Here is an 18,083-nt window from a genome sequence, read left to right as displayed (position 1 = left end):
CTGAGGATTTTAATAAATCCCAGCTTTATTCTTTAGCTCTGTCTGGTCTCTGTTCCAGCTCAGCCTGCTCAAGGCATCACAATGACAACGAAACTTCCCAGTTGAGGAAATATTTGCAAGCACTTGTGCAATCCAGTAACTGCAGGGGCTCAGGCTGGGCAGGAATCACCCTCTCAGGAATGAATCTCTGCCAGGTCCCATTGATTGGGTGACAACTCCAATAGTAGTTTCCCCATAATATTGTCCATAATATTTATTTCTCTTAGCACTGCAAGGGTCCAAGCATGTTTCTGCACAGCCATACATCAAAACCCTGCTCTAATTTCAGTGGTTAGACCTTGAAACAAACCCTCACAGGTCAAGGGAGTGATACAATCAGATTGAAATCTGTCAGAGTAAAAATACATTTTAAAAAATTACCTGCATTCAAGGTCTGCTCCTAGCTCAGCTTTTTGTTTTTTGAACAATCCTTGACTATACTGCAATTATCACACACTGAACTGACAATACATCATATTTAACAATAATTTTTAAAATTACAGCTGCCACAGATATTCTTACTAAAATAACACATACCTTAATGTTGTCTGATGGAAATATTTTACAATTCACTATTAATATAGACTGAAATTTAAGTTTCACAGCAAAATTTTTACTAAGTCCAGAATATGAACTGAATATTTTCCAGGACTCAACATATATTCTTGAGCCTCACTTATGAGCACAGGAGAAAAGTAAAGAATCAAAGGAGTTCAGGTGATGTCTACTCACATCCAGTTTAATAAAACTGAAGGTGCTGCATTTACACAGCTTAAAGAGCCTTATTTGATGCAGGAATTTTCGTTCTTTTGGACTGAAAATACAATAACCACCACCAAACTCAGTGTAATGACATGCCACATCCTCATACACATTAGACACATTTTTTCATTTGCTCCTTTCACAGCAAATTTAAAAAGCAAAAAACTTCGTGTGTGATTAATACAACACAGCACCACTGGGTACAGGAGCTGAATTCAGCACATCAAACCCATTTCTGGGTAGTAAATGTGTTGTTCCTCAGTTTACACACACACACAACCAACTGTGGAGGTTTTGCAGCTCATTTGGTTTTTGGGCCTAATTGGAATTGTGGCATTCCCAAGGAGCTGGGAGAGCCCCACGCTCTCTCTGCTGAGATAATCTTCTTTAGAGAGATTGGGAATATCTCATCCACGCAGTGAAACCACAAAACAACCTCACCTCCAGGAGCAGCAGTGGGTGCAGGAAAAGTTGTTTTACAGTTTCTGTTACAGTCTGAAATCTGGGTTTTTTTCAGAATACTGTGATACAAATGCAGGCATTTCTTTAAATAAACTACTCAGCCTAAAAGGAGGAGTCCAGAGGACAGCTGAAACACCACTACAAAATCACCCACCCACCAAATAAGATGCACATTCCCATAACCAATTTAGAAATTAAACTGAATATGATACTTTTCATGTTAAACAAATGCATGTTTTTTAAATAGATGAAACAAGAATCTATTTTTTCTCTACATAAATGTAATTAACATCCATCCACCAAATAAAATGCACATTCGCATAATCAATTTAGAAATTAAACTGAATATGAGATGCTACTTCTCATGTTAAACAAATGCATCTGTTTTAAATATATGTAATAATACTATTTTTTTCCTACATAAATGTAATCAACACCAAAATAAACCTTTTTCACCAGAAAAACAGGTATGACCTGCCAAGAACTTGTTTGTAATGCAGCAAACCACAACTTTAGATAATTATTTCAAGCTTTAGTCAGAGGCTCTCTAACTTTTAGAAATTGAGATGATTCCTCTGCCTTCTTTAGCAGCGGCTCTGAAGGGAGTGGGAGCCTGGCAGGGGCAGAGATGCTGATCCAGACCCAACTCTCCAGGAGGTGCTGTCACCCAGAGCAGTTTTTCCACAGTTTTTACCCAATAAATACACATATCTACCGTTTTAAATCCTGACAGCTCCCACTGAGCAAACTCTCAAACTAAGAAAGCAACCAGGAAAATATCATTTGTACTTTTCTGGTTTATGAGAAGAGATGCTGAAAAATATCAGGGACACAATCCAGCAGCGAGAGGCTGCAGCAAAGTGCAACCTGCCTCAGGTACAGCTACAGGTGCCACTTCTCTTTAATTCTTCCCTCATGAAAAAGCACCTGCTCGTCACGAAGGAGACTTGAGAATCAGCAGAAGTGGAAGTAACACTTCACACTTTGTGACTGCCACAAGAGGGAAGGAACCTGTGTGACTAAGCACTGTGGTGCCTCTCAGGAGGCTCAAAAATGTCCATTTTCTGTCTGATTTACTGGTAACCCATCTCCTGTGCCACTCAACTGATTCCACGCTCAAGGTGCACAGAGCTGCCCACAAAAATGCCTCTGCTGGTCCATGGCCCATCCTTAGCTGAGGATGAGCCAACCCTACCATATTTCAGGCTGTACTTTTAATCCCAACTGGAAAAGTACCAAATAAAAAAGAAACAAATTTCTCCTCATAAGTCCTCGAGGAGATTCCCTCTAGAAATTGGAAATATTTGACTCCAGCCAAATTTTGGCCCAAGAGCATTTCCTAAGGAAACAGAGATTAGAGCTAAATACCCAGAGACATCAGGATGTAGCTGCCAGTTCCCGTGCTCGTGCAGGCTGAGGTGGCAGCACAGCTGGATGCACAGCTGGATGCACAGCCCTACAGGACAATCCCACAACAGCTGGGGTTGGAAGGCACCCGTGCAGATCACCCAGTCACCTGGAGCAGGTGACTCAGGAATGTGTCCAGGTGGGTTTGGAACGTGTCCAGAAAAGGAGGCTCCACCCCTTCCCTGGGCAGCTGCTCCAGGGCTCTGCCACCCTCCACAGCAAGAATTTCTTTCTCATTCAGGTGGAACTCCTTGTGTTATAATTGATGGCCCTTGCTCCTTGGCCTGCCCTGGGCACCGCTGAAAAGAGCCTGACACCATCCCCTGACCCAGCCTGGAAATATTCCCACACATTGATGGGATTTCTTCAGTCTCCCCTTCTCCAGACTAACCAGGCCCAGCCCTGCAGTCTCTCCTCACACCAAAGATGCTCCTGCACCTTGCTCACATCACCTAAAACTTTTTATTGAACTCTTTCTACACCAAAGCACACCAAGAAGAACACACAACACAGAAGCACACACAACAAGAATTCTTACAATGTGTACAACAAGAAGTGATATTCCAGTTCGCACCCAGTGGTTCCCGCACCTGTGGGGAAGGCACCTCCCACAGACACAGCAGGACTCAGATAATCCTGTTTATTGCTAACAAAATAAACCCTGCTCCCAAGTTCTGTGTATGCCACTGGCAGATCACTGCCCTGGCACAGGTGCCCAGAGAGCTGGGGCTGCCCCTGGATCCCTGGAAATGTCCAAGACCAGGCTGGACGAGGTTTGGAGCAGCCTGGGACAGTGGAAGGTGTCCCTGCCATGGCAGGGGTGCAATGGATGGGCTCTGAAATCCTCTCCAAATCAAATCACTCTGTCACTCTATGATATAACACAAAATGTAGAATCTGGATTTAAAAACATGGATCACAAAATCATCTGAGTGTGTTGGCAAACTGTATTTAATACATCATCCTTTTAACACCAATGAACTTCCTAAGATCACATCCTAGATGGATTTCCGAAGAGTCTGGATGAAAAAATCTCTACCAAGCCAGGTTAATTCCTTCACTGGGGAACACAGGAAGGGCTTGAGTGTAAAGATGTCACCAAACAAGGTCTCCCTGACCAGAGAGCCCATTTAGGACCTGCAAAACCACTTACCAGGGCCCTACTTTGCTCTGTACACACAGCCCGTGACTCACCCCATCTAAAGCTCCCAAAGCTTTTCAATTCCATCCCTGAACTTATATTAGAAAAGAAAAATCAAACCCAAGCTGTGGTTCTGCTAAGAGCAGGTGGAAGGAGCAGTGTACTCCTGTTCCCTGGTACAAATTCTGTAGAGGCAGAGCTGGCAAACAGCTCTGGAGGTTTTATCTCAGTGCTCAGCAAAGCAGGGGCAGCGCACACGGCGTTCCCACCTGGGCAGGTAACACTGCACCACGAGTGAATCTCAATTTACCCAGGCACGTTTCACCCCAGCAGCTGCCCACCCCCGCTGTGTCACCAACACAAAACACACAGCGGGAGAGAATGACAGAATATTTGGGGTTGGAAAAAGCCTTTAAATGTCATTAGTGCAGCCCCCCTGTCACAGGCAGGGACATCTCACATTCGAGCAGGTTGCTCGGAGCCTGGTCCAGCCTGACACCGAAATGTTTCCACCACCTCCCTGAGCAATTTGTTCCGATGTTTTAACACCCTCATGGTAAACATTTCTTCCTTACACTTCATCTAAAGCGATCCTGCCCCGGTTTAAAACCATCGCCCCCAGTCCTATCGCAACAGGTGCCGCTAAAAACTCTGTCCTTATTTTTATCACCGACTCCCTTTAGGCACGGGAAGGGGCTGAGGGGTCTCCGTGGAGCTTCCCTTCTCCAGAACATCCCAATGCCCTCAGCGCAGGGCTGCTCCACCCTCCCACCAACTCTGCCCGCTCCAACAGGTCCGGGACGGAAAGCCCCGGCCGCGATCCGCGCTCCCGCTCCCAAGAGCTCCCGCTCCCCGCCGATCGCAGCCCCCCGCGCTCCCAGGGATCCCCGCGCTGCGTGCGGGATGTCCCGGAGGAGCCCCGCGCTCACCTTGCTGCACGTCGCCGTTGGCGCCGCCGGGCACGGGCACGGTGAGCTGGCGCTCGGGCTCGGGCAGGCAGCGGCGGCAGAAGGAGTGCAGGCAGGGCAGCAGCTTGGGCTCGGCCTCCCGCCGGCTCTGCAGGCTCTGCGCGCACACCGCGCACGTGTCCAGCAGCGAGAACGGCCCCGGCGCCGCGGGCGTCAGCGGCGGCACCGGGCTGGGGCCGGGCCCCGCCGCCGCACCGGGCCCCGCCGCCGCCTCGGCCTCGGCCTCGCCGCCGCCGCGCTCCGCCGCCGCCGCCCCGGGGCTCTCGCGCTCCTCGGGAGGCGCGGCGGCGGACGGCGAGCCGGCGGGAGGCTCCAGGGAGCCGCCGCCGCCCGGCGCGGCCTCGGCGGCCGCGTCCCCGCCGCCGCCGCCTCCTTTGTTTTCCGCCATGTTTCCTCCTTTGAACCCGACCCCGCTCCGCGCACGCTCCGCGTCACCGCGTCACCGGGCGGGACCGGGCGGGACCGGCGCCGCGCACGCGCGCGCGCTCCCGCGGCAACGGCGCGGCCGGGAGGGCGGCTCGTGACGTCCGGGGAGGCGGGGTTCTGTGCCCAGGGCTGAGATTCTATTGGGCGGTGGCGGCGGCAGGGGCGTGGCCACGCCCCCTCGGGAACGCCCCCGGGAACGGATCACCGGGAATAGGGAATAGCGCACCGGGAATAACGCATCGGCAATAGCGCACCGGGCTGGAATAACGCACTGGCCTGGGAATAACGCAGTGGGCTGGGGAATGCCCCGTCGGGAGGGGGAATAATGCAGCGGGAACAGCGCACCAGGCTGGGGAATAACGCACTGGGCTGGTACCGGGAGGGGGAATAACGCACGGGGAACACCGCACCGGGCTGGGAAATAACGCACTGGGCTGCGGAATGCCCCATCGGGAGGGGGAATACCGCACCGAGGTGGGGAATAACCCTTTCGGACGGGAAATGACACACACGGGCTGGGAAATAACCCACGCGGGAGGGGAATAACCCACGGGGGACGGGGAATAACGCGTGAAGACGGGGAATACCCATTAGGAGGGGGAATAACGTCCCGGGAATAACCCGTGAGGACGGGGAATATCCATCGGCATGGGGAATACCCATTGAGGTGGAGAATAACCCACCGGGATGTGGAATAACGTCATGGAAAGGGGAATAACCCACTGGGACCGGGAATAATGCACTGGGACGGGGCAATGGGGCACTGGGACAGGGAATAACCCATTGGGATAGGGAACAAAGCTCTGGGATGGGGAACACACATGGGGAAGGGGAATAGGACACCAGGATGGGGAATAATGCACTGGGATGGGGATGATGGACCAGGATGGAGAACAGGGCACCAGGATAGGAAATAGCAGACCTGGATTGGGAATATCCCATTGGGATGGTGATGGGGAATGGCACATTGGCATAGGGAAAAGGGCACCAAGACATGGAGCAGTGCATCAGGATGGGAGTCAGAGATGGGGACAGAGGACAGGGCAGTGGGAGCAGGAAGATCAGGAATTGTGCCCTGGGATGAGGAACAGGGCAGGAGGTGGCAGGTGGCAGCAGCTCTCTGGCCACAGACAGCAACACACAACTTTCCCAGCCCTTTCTGGGGAAGGCTGTGAGGACATATACAATATTTGTATATTATATTTGTATATTATCAGTCTATAAAAGCAATGGATTTCTTAATAATGATATAATAAAGAGACTGATCAGCCTTCTTCAAATCATGGAGTCAATGCTAATTGTTACCCAGCTGGGCCTGCTGCAGTGGAGTCTCCCCTGTGGGCACTGCACAGCCCCAGTGCTGCAGAGACACCTCCCCACCCCAAATTCCAGTTTCCCCCCATTTCCCTTGCAGGGGATTCTCGGGATCCACCTGGCCCAGCCATCTCCTCCACAGCTCTGGGCTTTAGACATGAAGCAGAAACCAGAGAAATAGCAAAACAGGATTTATTAAAGGTGTAGGGGAAAACACAACACAAGCTCCTGCTTTAAGAGCTCCTGCTTTAAGGACATAAAAAGTGAAACAATTCACAGTACATTTAGGGGTGGCTGTGATACATTTAAACAGGATGTTCAGAGTCCACCCTACCTCCTCCTAGAATTTAAAACAAGGAAAAAGGATGGAAATATCCTTTTACCACCTCACACACCTGCAGCTAGAGGTGTCTACAGACACAGCATCTCCAAAGTGTCTGGTTTGTAGTTTTTAACACATGCAGCGCTAAGGTAAGTCAGGATTAATTCACTGAAAGTCTTGCTGGATATTCTCCTTGTTTGCCTCCCCATGCTGCTGTTTGATTTGTGAAATTTCATTTTCCAGCTGTACAATGGTTCGTTCAATCTCATAATTTTTACTGACAAGAGAGACCCACCTGGAAGGGAAAAGAAATAAAAAGAGCCTTTAGATTTTATGTAACACTCCTCTGGAAAAAAATCAAAGACACCATTGCTCCAAAGCAAGCAGAAACACCAAATAAAGCAGTATTCTTCCTAACAATGACAATCCTTAGTTGACATCAATGGTCATTGGAACAACCAAAGTGACAATGAGTAATTATTAACCCTGTTGAACCTGAAAACACAAAAATATTCATGACTAGACTCATCCACCAACTGCCAATATTGAGATAAAAAGAGTTTAAGACAATTTAGGAAATTTGAAGCAGCTAATAAATATACCCTCTTCCCACCTGTTGATTCACTCAACCTCAGTAAATACAATATGGAACCAAACTACAAATACTTTAAAACACTTCCTGCAAAGCAGCAGTATCCTACAGCAGCTCCAAAGAATCACTGAATTTCAACTGGAAGAATAATTTCAAGTAAATTTGAAGCAATGGAGAAAGCTGTGGAAGGGTTAACAGAGAAATGTCAACACTCACGTGGATTCCATCTCTCTCAGCTTAGCCCCAGCTGTGAGCTGCATGTTCTTCCTCTGCCAGTTCAGGTCTTGAATGTTTTTCCTGGGGAGAAAAAGCTGTATTTTTATTTCCTCATTTCTTTGGCATTTGCAGTACCTGTTGCTAATTTCCAAGTACACTCAATCCCTACAAGTACTGCCAGAAAATATTTGTGTAGTCAGGACTGTAATGACAACATCCAGTACAGACAAATCTCAGAGGACTCAAAGAGAACCCTGAGATAAATAAAAATAAAAGTCCAAACCAAACATCAGGGAAGATGTTCTTACAGAGACAACTGCACATTAAATTATCAGTAGTAAAATGAAATTTTACTGTTGGTAATTTCAGGGAGGATTCCACAAATCCAGAGCAGAGATTCAAACAAAGCAAACACAGAATTTTGAGTAGAACGGACATGATGAGAGCGGGGTCACATTTCTTAATTATTGTTTTTACTGGGTCTTTTTCCCTGTGACCATGGCAGCAGCCAGCACATACACCTTCCTCTGTATAGCATGGATGGGAGGGAAAGGTTCACTTCCAATTTCAGTACAAAAATCTAAATAAGAATGACCCACCTCAATTTCTGAAGCTCTTTCTGGGCTTGTTCTATCATATGAACCAGGTGCCTGATGACAGAATGCAAGCAAAGCATTAAAAACACACAAATGGCAAATCAGCCCCATTTCACCTGACATTGAACTTCTCAGAGTTCAGGATCCAACAAGTCCCTGCAGCACCTTGGCCCAGCCAGCAGATCCTTTACCTGCTTCCCTTCTCCTGAGCTCAGGAGGAGCCCTCTGCCTTCTCTCAGTCTGGAATTCCTTTGGCCTACTCTTTTATCTAAGGCTCAGCCAACCCTTCTCAAAAGTGAGCATTAAAATTCTCTGTCTGGAATAGCCCCAGTGCTTCCTGCAGCCACACTCTACAACCTTTTCTTGGCTTTTGCAGCAGCTTTATTACAGCTCCAGGCTAAGCCCAGGATCTGTAGTAACTCATCTTCATTTCCACTACTGAGTTATTCCTTCACAGGCTATCACTAACTTTAATTAACACCCACTATCATCAACAATAAGCCACAACACTCAAGGCAGGGATGTATTAAAATACACGCTGTTTCTTGGCCACAGAGACAGCTTTGAGATCATCCTCTTCTTTCTCTTACAGGGGTTCATCTATTCCAGGCTACATTCTAAAGACCCCCACTAGATTTACACCAAATAAATACACAGAAATACACCACAGAACGTGGTGTTCACAGAGCAGCTGAGGCCTTACTCGTTGTACACCTTCCAGTGTACAATATCATCAACAATAACCCATGACATTCAAGACAGGGATGTATTAAAACAAATGCTGTTTCTTGGCCACAGAGACAGCTTTGAGATCAGCCCCTTCTTACAGGGGTTCATCTATTCCAGGCTACATTCTAAAGACCCCCTCTGGATTTACACCCAATAAATACACAGAAATTCAACACAGAACTGGTTGCTCAGCAGAGCAGCTGAGGCCTTACTCGTTGTACACCTTCCAGGCATTGCAGCCGTGCTGGGACATGAGCTCCAGGTTCTCGATGCGCACGGCCTGGTGCTCCAGCTGTGCCATGGAATTGTTCACACACTCCTGCCACGCCGTGATGTCGTTCTTCTGCCCCGAGGAGGGGGCGGGCAGCTCGTACCTAAAAAGGGCACGGGCTCACCCGGGGCACGGTTCATCCAGGGCACCGGGCACGGTTCACCCGAGGCACCGGGCACTGCCCTGCCGGCCCCACTCACCTCTTCATACTGAGCAGCTCCAGGGGCTGCCGCGCCGCCAGGCGCTCGAACTCGTTCCGCATGATCTCGGTCTGTGGGGAAGGCAGCGGTGAGGGACGTGGGAGGAACGGGGAGCGACACAAGCGGGGTATGGTGGGGAGAACGGGGACAGGACACAAACGGTAACGGGGGAGAGACACAGGAGGGGTACGGCTGTTGGCACAGGGGAAGGACGGGGACAGGCAGGGTCAGTCCCAGCCAGGTTACCAAGTGGGGACAAGGGCGCTATGGGGGTACGGGGAGCTCTGGAGCCGCCTCAGCTCACCTCGAAGGCGCTGTAGTCGTGCGCGGGGAGGTAGCTCAGGTAGTTCTTGGTCGGCCGGTACCGCCGCGTCTCCTCCTCCACCAGCGCCGCGGCCTAACGCACACGGGCCGTCAGGCAAGCGGGCAGCCCGCCCGCCGCCCCGGCCCCTCCCCGCCACCGCCCCGGCCCCGCACGCACCGCCTCCCGCACGCCCGGCGCCTCGTAGCCCTGGTCGAAGTAGGGCAGCGCGTCCACCACGACATCGCCGGCCACCAGCCCCGGGCCCGACATCTTGGCTGCGGGCACTGCGCGTGCGCACTCACGTCACGCCCGGTGTGACCGCACACGGCTCGGGCGCAAACCCCGCCCCCAGGGATCAAACCCCGCCCCCAGCGATCAAACCCCGCCCCTGCCCGGCCCGCCCCTCAGCCCAGGCCCCGCCCCTCCCGGTGACTCCAGCCCCCGTCCCGCCGCTCCCGGAGCGTTTCCAGCCCTGCCCCGCCCCTACCGGTGTAATTCCGACCCTGGCCCTGCCCCTCCCTGCCCGGTTCCGCCTCTCCCGGAGCGACTCCACCCCTGGTCCCGCCCCTCCCCTCCAGGCCCCGCCCCCTAAAGGAACTGAGACACATGAAGGGTTGGATCGATGAGCTGTTATTGATCCATGGAACTGCTTATCGGCCTATGGAACTGGTTATCGATCCATGAGCTGTTATCAGTCCATGAAACTCATTATTGATCCATGAGCTGTTATCAGTCCATGGAACTGGTGGTGGATCCATGGGCTGCTATTGATCAATGGAACCCATTATCAGTCCGTGAGCTGTTATTGATCCGTGGAACTCTTTATCGATTCATGAGCTGTTATCGATCCATGGAACTCATTATGGATCCACGAGCTGTTATCAATCCATGGGCTGTTATCCATCCATGGAACTCTTTATCGATCCACGAGCTGTTATCAATCCATGGAACTCATTATGGATCCATGAGCTGTTATGGATCCATGGGTTGTTATTCCCACAGCACACTTGGAGCCCCCGGCCCAGCCTGGCCCTCCTGGGGCCCAGCTCAGTCCTCCAGCCGTTCCCCGCTCCGCTGCTGTCCCGCAGCAGCACCCAGTCACTTCTTCTGGAGGAATTTCATTTTACTGCCTGCAGAGAAAAAACAGCATTAGGAACTTTAGGTGAGGGTAGGGACGCCCTGGCACAGGTGCCCAGAGCAGCTGGGGCTGCCCCTGGATCCCTGGCAGTGCCCAAGGCCAGGCTGGACAGGGCTGGGAGCAGCCTGGGACAGTGGGAGGTGTCCCTGCCATGGCAGAACTGGTGCCTTCCCACCCAAATCATTGTGGGATTCTGTGAGCTGCAGACACTCCAGGACTCATCAGGCTGAGGAGCTTAAGGAAAGCTCCTTACCCCCTCCCTTTACACATGGGCACCTCTGCCAGCAGACACAACTTCTGTCTCCTGGGCACATCCTCAGCCAGGACCAAAGTTAAGGAACAAGCTCTCAGAGCAGCAACTCCCACAAGTTTTATCTAAAGATTCAAAAGCTTAAAAAGAAAAGAAAAATCTTTATTGAAGATGGAGGGAGAGACCCAACTTCCTTGTTCAGCATCTGACTCCGGTTTATTCAATCAATCAATCAATCAATCAATCAATCACTTTTTATAACCATGTTAATTAAGTTCATGCATATTGCAAACCCGAGCTCACAACAGGTCAGAGATAACACACCAACTCCTCCTTATGTTTCCAATACCAAGATTTGGGTTCTCAAAATTATTTTTGCTTTCCCAAAACAGCCAAAGATAGAACATCCACTTGTTATGAGAAAGCTGCCTGAGAACTCTGGTATGCAAGGTTCTCAAGGCCTTCATGTTTGTCACCTTTACTTGTAATTAAAAACAACCTGAGAACCTCTGCTGTTTACAGAAACAGACTGTGAGAACCTGTCCCCCACAGCTGCCTTCCAAGCCATTTCTGAAAAAATCTCCAACAAATCTTATGCAGTGTTGTTCAGTGTCCCCTGAAGGAGTAAATGTAAACAAGGGAACCCAGGTGCAGAAGGAGAGAAAGAGCCTTCCTTCCTCTCCTTTGTAACAAATTAATTATTCAATAGCTACAATTAGTAAAAAAAAATTAACAATGAACAAAAGGGGTGTTCCTTTACCAAGACTTCGAAGGATTTTGTTCATTCCAGTTCGCTCCGTCTCTGGAATACGCTCCAAATACTCCAAGGCACGAATCTCAAAAAGGCCTAAAGAGAAAAACAAAATGAAAAATTAAAAATCGCTCACCAAATGAGTTACTCCATCTTTTAGCATGTGGCATCATGATTAACAAGGCCACAAAAGGAAATCCTGTATGCAGTGTGTGTGAGCTGCATGATGAAGGAGAAAGGAGAGAGATGCACAAATTCTTTGCTTTATAAACTGAATTATTTTGATTAATTACAAGGGCACAGGGCATGTGACATTCTCACTAACCAATCTAGTACAAGATACAAATCCTACAGCATTTCCATACAGCCTATAAGAATCATTACATTATCACACTGTGTTACATTTTAAACCCTAAAAACTCCTCTTTGGGCCCCTTCTGCCAAGCTGCAGGGTCTGCTCTGACCCTTGGAGCTGTATGCAAGCAGAGGGTGTTGTTCCACCTTCAGCAGGCCACACCATTGTTTTCCAGTTGTTCAGTAACTGAGGGATCTCAAAGCTTGCTTTCATTTCAATCTCACTTATACTTTCCATATTCTCAAAATCTTTTGCCAGACAATCATATTTATAAGGCTTTCCTGTTTCATCTTCCCCAACATCAGGAAAACCCTGGGAGACAGCTGTCTCTCTCTGTTCAGAGGATATGTGATTATCACATTTGTTCAGAGGATATGTGATTATCACATCTAGCCTCTGTTCTGGGTGAGGCTTTGTAGCAGGCCCAGGTCCTGCAATGCCTCCGTGGTGCTCAGCAGCCTAAGACAGGAAATACCAAGTCATGGTGAATGGGCTAGAAGCCCCCCTCTTCCACCTCTGGACCTCTGCTTATCTCTCTGTAACCCTACAGGCCACTTTCCTTTAACCCTTGCTTTTGGACAACTTCTGATCCCCCTGTACCCTCTATAAAGAGCTGCTTTTGCCCAGCTCAGGCAGAAGAGCTGTCACTGGGAACCTTCACAGCAGAATCAACAAAGATGCTCCTGTGGAACCTCACACAGCCTTCTCCTCTCTCTCCCTGGGTCTATCTAAGGCACCTAGCAAGCTGGAGGGCTGAAATCACAATGTGCAGTGGGGAGACACTCTCTGGTCCTGAGGGCACCTAGGCTGGTCAGCTTTGCAGCAGAAGGGACACCAGAGACATTGGCAGAAGATAAAAGGGCTGACTCTTAGCAGGGGTTAATCCAAGGTTTTATTCCAGGAGTCCCAAAGGAGCCCCTACACCTCAGGGGGCTCCTGATGAGAGCCTGGAAGATGTGCCAAGGTTACATTTAAAGGGAGGTGGAAACCCAAAGTAGAGAACATTTACTGACCAAAAAGCGACCCTAAGGGATGGATACTGGGGAATGGACATTTAGGACAGCTTGAAGGGTTGACCCCTGGCCTCTGGCTGATCACTCAATGTTCTGGACTGAAACTTCTAGATGGAGGGGATGGGATGCTGAGAGATTGACAGAGAGCCAGAGTGGGGATTTGGGGATGATCTCAGCCAAGGAAAAGGATTACACAGGTAAAGGGAGGGGGTACAATCTGGAATAAACCATTTGGGAAAAATACGGGGATACAAAACCAAACAATTACAGAGTATTACAAAGTATAAAAACACACTACAACAATGAGCTGATAATCACTAAAGAGCTGACAATCACTAAGGAGCCCCCCTTCCAGCCCTGCCTGCTCCTTCCACCATCCCAAGCTGGAAAATCCCCCAGGACTGGGATGTTCTGTGCGGGCAGTGCTGCTTTTCAGTGTGGATTTGGTTTGATTCAGCACAGGGAGCCCTTCCAGGGCCTGTCCAGAGCTCCAAAGCCAGGCTGGAGCAGGGAAAAAGCTCCAGAGCAGCAGCTGGGGGGCGAGGTGGCTCTGACATGCAGGGAGTGAGGCTGGATGGTGGCAGGGAATGAGGCTGGATGGTGGAAGGAAGTGAGGCTGGATGGGGGCATGGAGTGAGGCTGGCTGGTGGCAGGGAGTGAGGACAGATGGTGGAAGGAAGTGAGGCTGGATGGTGGCAGGGAGTGAGGCTGGATGGTGGCAGGGAATGAAGCTGGATGGTGGCAGGGAATGAGGCTGGATGGTGGCAGACAGGCTGGATGGTGGCAGGAGTGAGGCTGGATGGGGACATGGAGTGAGGCTGGATGGGGACATGGAGTGAGGCTGGATGGAGGCAGGGAATGAAGCTGGATGGTGGCAGGAGTGAGGACAGATGGTGACAGGGAACGAAGCTGGATGGTGGAAGGAAATGAAGCTGGATGGAGGCAGGGAGTGAGGCTGGATGGTGGCAGTGAGGCTGGATGGTGGCAGTGAGGCTGGATGGTGGCAGGAGTGAGGACAGATGGTGACAGGAGCGAGGAAGGCTGTGTATGGCCGAGAACCGCTTGGGAGCTCGGACAGCCTGTCCCAAACAGGACTGTGCTATCTGTGACCCCTGCAGCCTGCTGGGGACACCCCCAAACCCACAAAAAGCCACAAGAAGGCTCCACAAGGCCTCACCTTTGGCCAGGCTCTTGCTGAGCTCGCGGTCCTGGATGAATCCAGCGAACATCTGTGTCTCCATGAAGCAGTGCAGGAAGTGGCGCACGGTGCGCGAGCCGTGGCTCTTGCGGAAGGGCTCGCGCTGGAACACGCGCTGGCCCTGCTCCGTCACGCTCATGTGCAGCGAGTAGTGCCCCACGATCTCCACGAAGAACTGCACAAAAGCCTCCGAGACCAGGGAGTTCAGGCTCGTGGCACCTGCGGGGAGGACATTTGGTGAACGTTGGCATTGCTCTCTGTCCCAGATTGCAAGGCAAGATGTCAAGATGTATTCTGTTTGCCATCTGTCTTTTGTCAACTGGGTAGTTTTCCTTATCACTTCCACTCCTCCCTCCGGGGAGACATCTGCTGATAACAGCTATTGGATGTCCCTGCATGGCTGATAAGAACTGCAGCATCCCATTGGGAGATGTGAGCCCAGAGGGAGGAGCCAAGCATTCCTACCCAGATATAATCTGGAGATTCTGGAACACCAGCACAGCTTCTGCACTGGATTGCCCAGAGGAACAGCAGCTGCCTCTCCTTCCCCTGGATCTCCAGAGGCAGAGACTGCACCTTTCTCCAGGATCCCTGCTCCAGCAGAACCAGCCCTGACACTGCAGGAGGGCTGAGCCACAATTCCAATGGGACTGCTGCCAACAGCCTGACCCACAGGGGGTCAGGTTGGGTTCTCACTCTGTCAGTGTTGCTTTAGTTCACTGCATTGTTTATTTTATCTTTTTATTTTCTTCCCTATTAAAGAACTGTTATTCCTGCTTCATATTTTTTGCCTGAGAGCCCCTTAATTTAAAATTTATAGCAATTTGGGGGGGGTTATATTCTCCATTTCAGGGGAGGCTCCTGCCTTCCTTAGCAGGCACCTGTCTTTCCAAACCAAGACATTCTCTATCAGCTGCCTTGGGTCTGGATTGAGGGCACTTGAGAAAGTGGTTCACGTTTGGAGAGTGGTTCAGGTGTTCATTATTTCTTATCAGTAAAACAGTCTCACTACTGTGAGTTCCACAACTTTTCATTAGCAAAGCACAAAATGGCCAACAATCTCTTGTTACCAGGTCTTTTAAGGCTGAATTATCCAATTAAGAAATAACACCTAAATTATTTTCCCTTTTAACCCAGTAAGTGATCCCAAAGAACCTGCAGTGTGGACTTTTCTGTCCAATTACAAAATACCCCCCAAACCCATGGAGAAGAAGGAAGAAGGAGGTAAAGAAGAACAACCTGTCTCTGCCCTAAAACCTCCATCCTGCTTCATATTTGTTACTATATTCTAAAACCCCAAACTCTGCATTTTCCACCCTGTGACATTACACACTTCTAACCATCTCCACACCCATAATCCCAGTGCTAATTATCAATTTTGGAAACCTTCTCCACAGCCTCAGGTCAAATGTTCTCTGGTGAGTCTGTGCCTTTCAGCACAGAAAGTTTAAAATTCTCAGCATCCAGGGTTCAACTGGATACAATAAAATTCAAAGCACAAAGCAACTGATGCTGCTGGCCTAAAGGAAACTACAGTTCTGCACACACTAATTGTAAAAAGAGGAACTGTCAGCACAACAAACTTCTCACACATTCACAAGATGTTCTCAGCAAGACCACAGAGAAACAGCTAAAATGTCACTTCTTAGCATTAATTTCAACTTGCTCATTTTTATCAACTCCATGGTAGAGATCTGCTAATGGGAAAACATTTTTCCACAGAAATTTTTCCACAGAAAGTACCTTGTGTGTCATTCTGCTCGTGTGACAGGATTTCACTGCGTTCTTCCAGGATTTGTACAAGAGCAGCCTGCAGTTTGTGGGGCAGGATCTCATCCTCATCTGATACCTACAGACACAAACAGCCAAGGAAGGACTTCTGTGTTATTCCCATCAGCAGGAAAACCAGGGAGTAGATTAGAAATATTCATATCATGCCTAAAGCAGTTAGAGAGGAGTTATTCTGTGATATATCTTAAGGGAGACAATGTATTTATCTTGCAGCCACAGAAATTAAAACACATTTGCTCAGCATGCCCCAAGTAGATTTTATTAGAGTCACACACACAACTGGCCACCACACAGACTCAGGCTTATTTCACCAGTAAAAAACACAAAACCAATAAAAATTTGTTGAGAAAACACAACAAGTCTCAATAATATGGTTTTTAAAATCCCCCATTCCTTTAATACCTTTCTCCAGTTGCAGGCTGCAATGCAAAACAGAACAGTGAGGCAAGGAAAAGGAGAAGCAAATATCCTGAGCTAGTAATGAAATCCCCAGCATTTTTATAGCAACTTGTCTGGGGATGCAGAAGCACTTTTGGGGAAGTTCAGCAGAGAAGCCCAAGTGAACTGAGATCATTTGTTCCCTAGACTGTCACTCCTGGGGAAAACAAGAACCCAAACCAACAAACACCCCCCAGCTGGATGAGAGCGGAGGAAGTGCTGTACAGAACAGGGAGAGACAGACAAAAAGCAGCAGAGAATCTTAGGGGTCCCCTTCACATAAAAAAACAAGTAAGAGTTTTTAAATTCAGCTCAGCTAAGCAGAGCTCTCCACCTCAAACTTGCAACAAGGATTTGTGAGCCTGTTCCCTTCTCTGTCAGCTCAAAAAGATTACAAGGTATTTCTTCAGCCACTGGAGTCTCCACATGAACATTAGCTTCTCCTCATTTTTTTTTAAATTTTTTTTCCTGGCATAAATCCACAAGTTACTGGTACTGTTATTTCACTCACCTCTTGCAAGAACTTGTCAGCACAAAGATCAACAATCAGAACCTGGGGAGACAGAAAACACACTGACTCATAACCAGGTATGTTGCTGTATGGAAAAAAAAAAAAACAGGTTTTAATTTGTTTTTTTAGATGTGGGATGTTTTTTAAATAGGGCTGTCACACACAAAACCCAAGTTTTGCATGGGTGCAGCCTGTCTCTGAGAACAGTAAATATGATTTATTTTTGACAGTGCTGGAACATCCTGATATTTATCAAATTCACCAAGCGGCTCAGAGAACTTTGAGAGTTTATACTCAGAGAGAATCCAGAGATTATCGCAGAGAGGTCAGCCTGGAATAATCCCAGTGTGTGTCTCACAGATGCTCACCTCCTCTATGGGCAGGTCCCAGAGCTGTGGCAGGGAGCAGGAGAGGATGCCAATGAGGAACGGGGTCGGAGAGCACACGATGTCGATCATGGAAGCTGGCAGCACAGGGATGTAGGTGTGCTGCCAGGTGAAGGGGTAAAGGGTTGCCACTGCAGCGTGCCCACATTTAGACAGAGTGCTGGAGAGGTGGGAGAAGCACAGGGAGGGTGGTCAGTGTCTCCTTCAGGGCAGGCACGTGTCACTCGTGTACAGTCTGTGCATCAGCAGAAGCCCCATGCACCCAGCTCTGAACTCAGTTATGGGGAGCTAAAACCACCATCAAGCCAAGCTAAAGAGGCAAAAAGGAAACATTTCCTTATTTCCTCTTGTGTAAACAGCATAATCCAAATTCTAGGCATGCCATGCTGTGTGGGGAGTGCAGAAGGTTTTCAACTGGAACTGCAAAACTAGACAAGCTTGGACGTGGGACAGGTCCAAACACAGAAGAAACAATAACATCCATTGACAGCATCCCTCAGACT

The 18,083-nt window shown here is 49.2% G+C and overlaps 3 protein-coding genes across 9 annotated transcripts in view; all 3 read right to left on the bottom strand.

The window, feature by feature from the left end:
• The window catches only part of TRIM33 (tripartite motif containing 33), a 55,340-nt gene extending 50,129 nt beyond the window's left edge, over window positions 1-5,211 (bottom strand). For all 4 annotated transcript variants that reach the window (XR_012577090.1, XR_012577089.1, XM_074527957.1 and 1 more), the window contains exon 1: window positions 4,741-5,211. Coding sequence is in view for 2 of the 4 variants with exons in the window: in XM_074527957.1 (XP_074384058.1) it covers window positions 4,741-5,167 (427 nt within the window). In the remaining 2 variants the exon portion in view is untranslated. The remainder of the gene's footprint in view (window positions 1-4,740) is intronic.
• A 1,483-nt stretch (window positions 5,212-6,694) lies between these two features.
• On the bottom strand, window positions 6,695-10,086 carry BCAS2 (BCAS2 pre-mRNA processing factor). Its single transcript, XM_074528147.1, has 7 exons — window positions 9,927-10,086; window positions 9,750-9,842; window positions 9,446-9,516; window positions 9,187-9,348; window positions 8,249-8,299; window positions 7,650-7,730; window positions 6,695-7,136 (listed from the first exon to the last, which is right to left on the bottom strand). The coding sequence occupies exons 1-7, from the start codon at window positions 10,017-10,019 to the stop codon at window positions 7,007-7,009; spliced, it is 681 nt and encodes a 226-aa protein (XP_074384248.1). The 5' UTR covers window positions 10,020-10,086; the 3' UTR covers window positions 6,695-7,006.
• Window positions 10,087-10,513: 427 nt separating this feature from the next.
• DENND2C (DENN domain containing 2C) overlaps window positions 10,514-18,083 on the bottom strand; it is a 32,584-nt gene continuing 25,014 nt past the window's right edge. For 3 of the 4 annotated variants that reach the window (XM_074528016.1, XM_074528017.1, XM_074528018.1), the window contains exons 14-19: window positions 17,563-17,740; window positions 17,195-17,236; window positions 16,198-16,303; window positions 14,434-14,673; window positions 11,898-11,984; window positions 10,514-10,879 (exon numbers count right to left, since the gene is read on the bottom strand). In XM_074528016.1, the coding sequence (XP_074384117.1) occupies window positions 10,848-10,879; window positions 11,898-11,984; window positions 14,434-14,673; window positions 16,198-16,303; window positions 17,195-17,236; window positions 17,563-17,740 (685 nt within the window). In that variant the 3' untranslated portion in view covers window positions 10,514-10,847. Of the gene's footprint in view, window positions 10,880-11,897; window positions 11,985-14,433; window positions 14,674-16,197; window positions 16,304-16,647; window positions 16,665-17,194; window positions 17,237-17,562; window positions 17,741-18,083 lie in introns of those variants that run through there. The other variant, XM_074528019.1, reaches the window with a different exon arrangement.

Source organism: Zonotrichia albicollis, chromosome 28 (assembly GCF_047830755.1).
Source record: "Zonotrichia albicollis isolate bZonAlb1 chromosome 28, bZonAlb1.hap1, whole genome shotgun sequence".
In the NCBI taxonomy this organism is placed as follows: Eukaryota; Metazoa; Chordata; class Aves; order Passeriformes; family Passerellidae; genus Zonotrichia; species Zonotrichia albicollis.
This window is presented reverse-complemented; position numbering and strand designations above follow the sequence as displayed.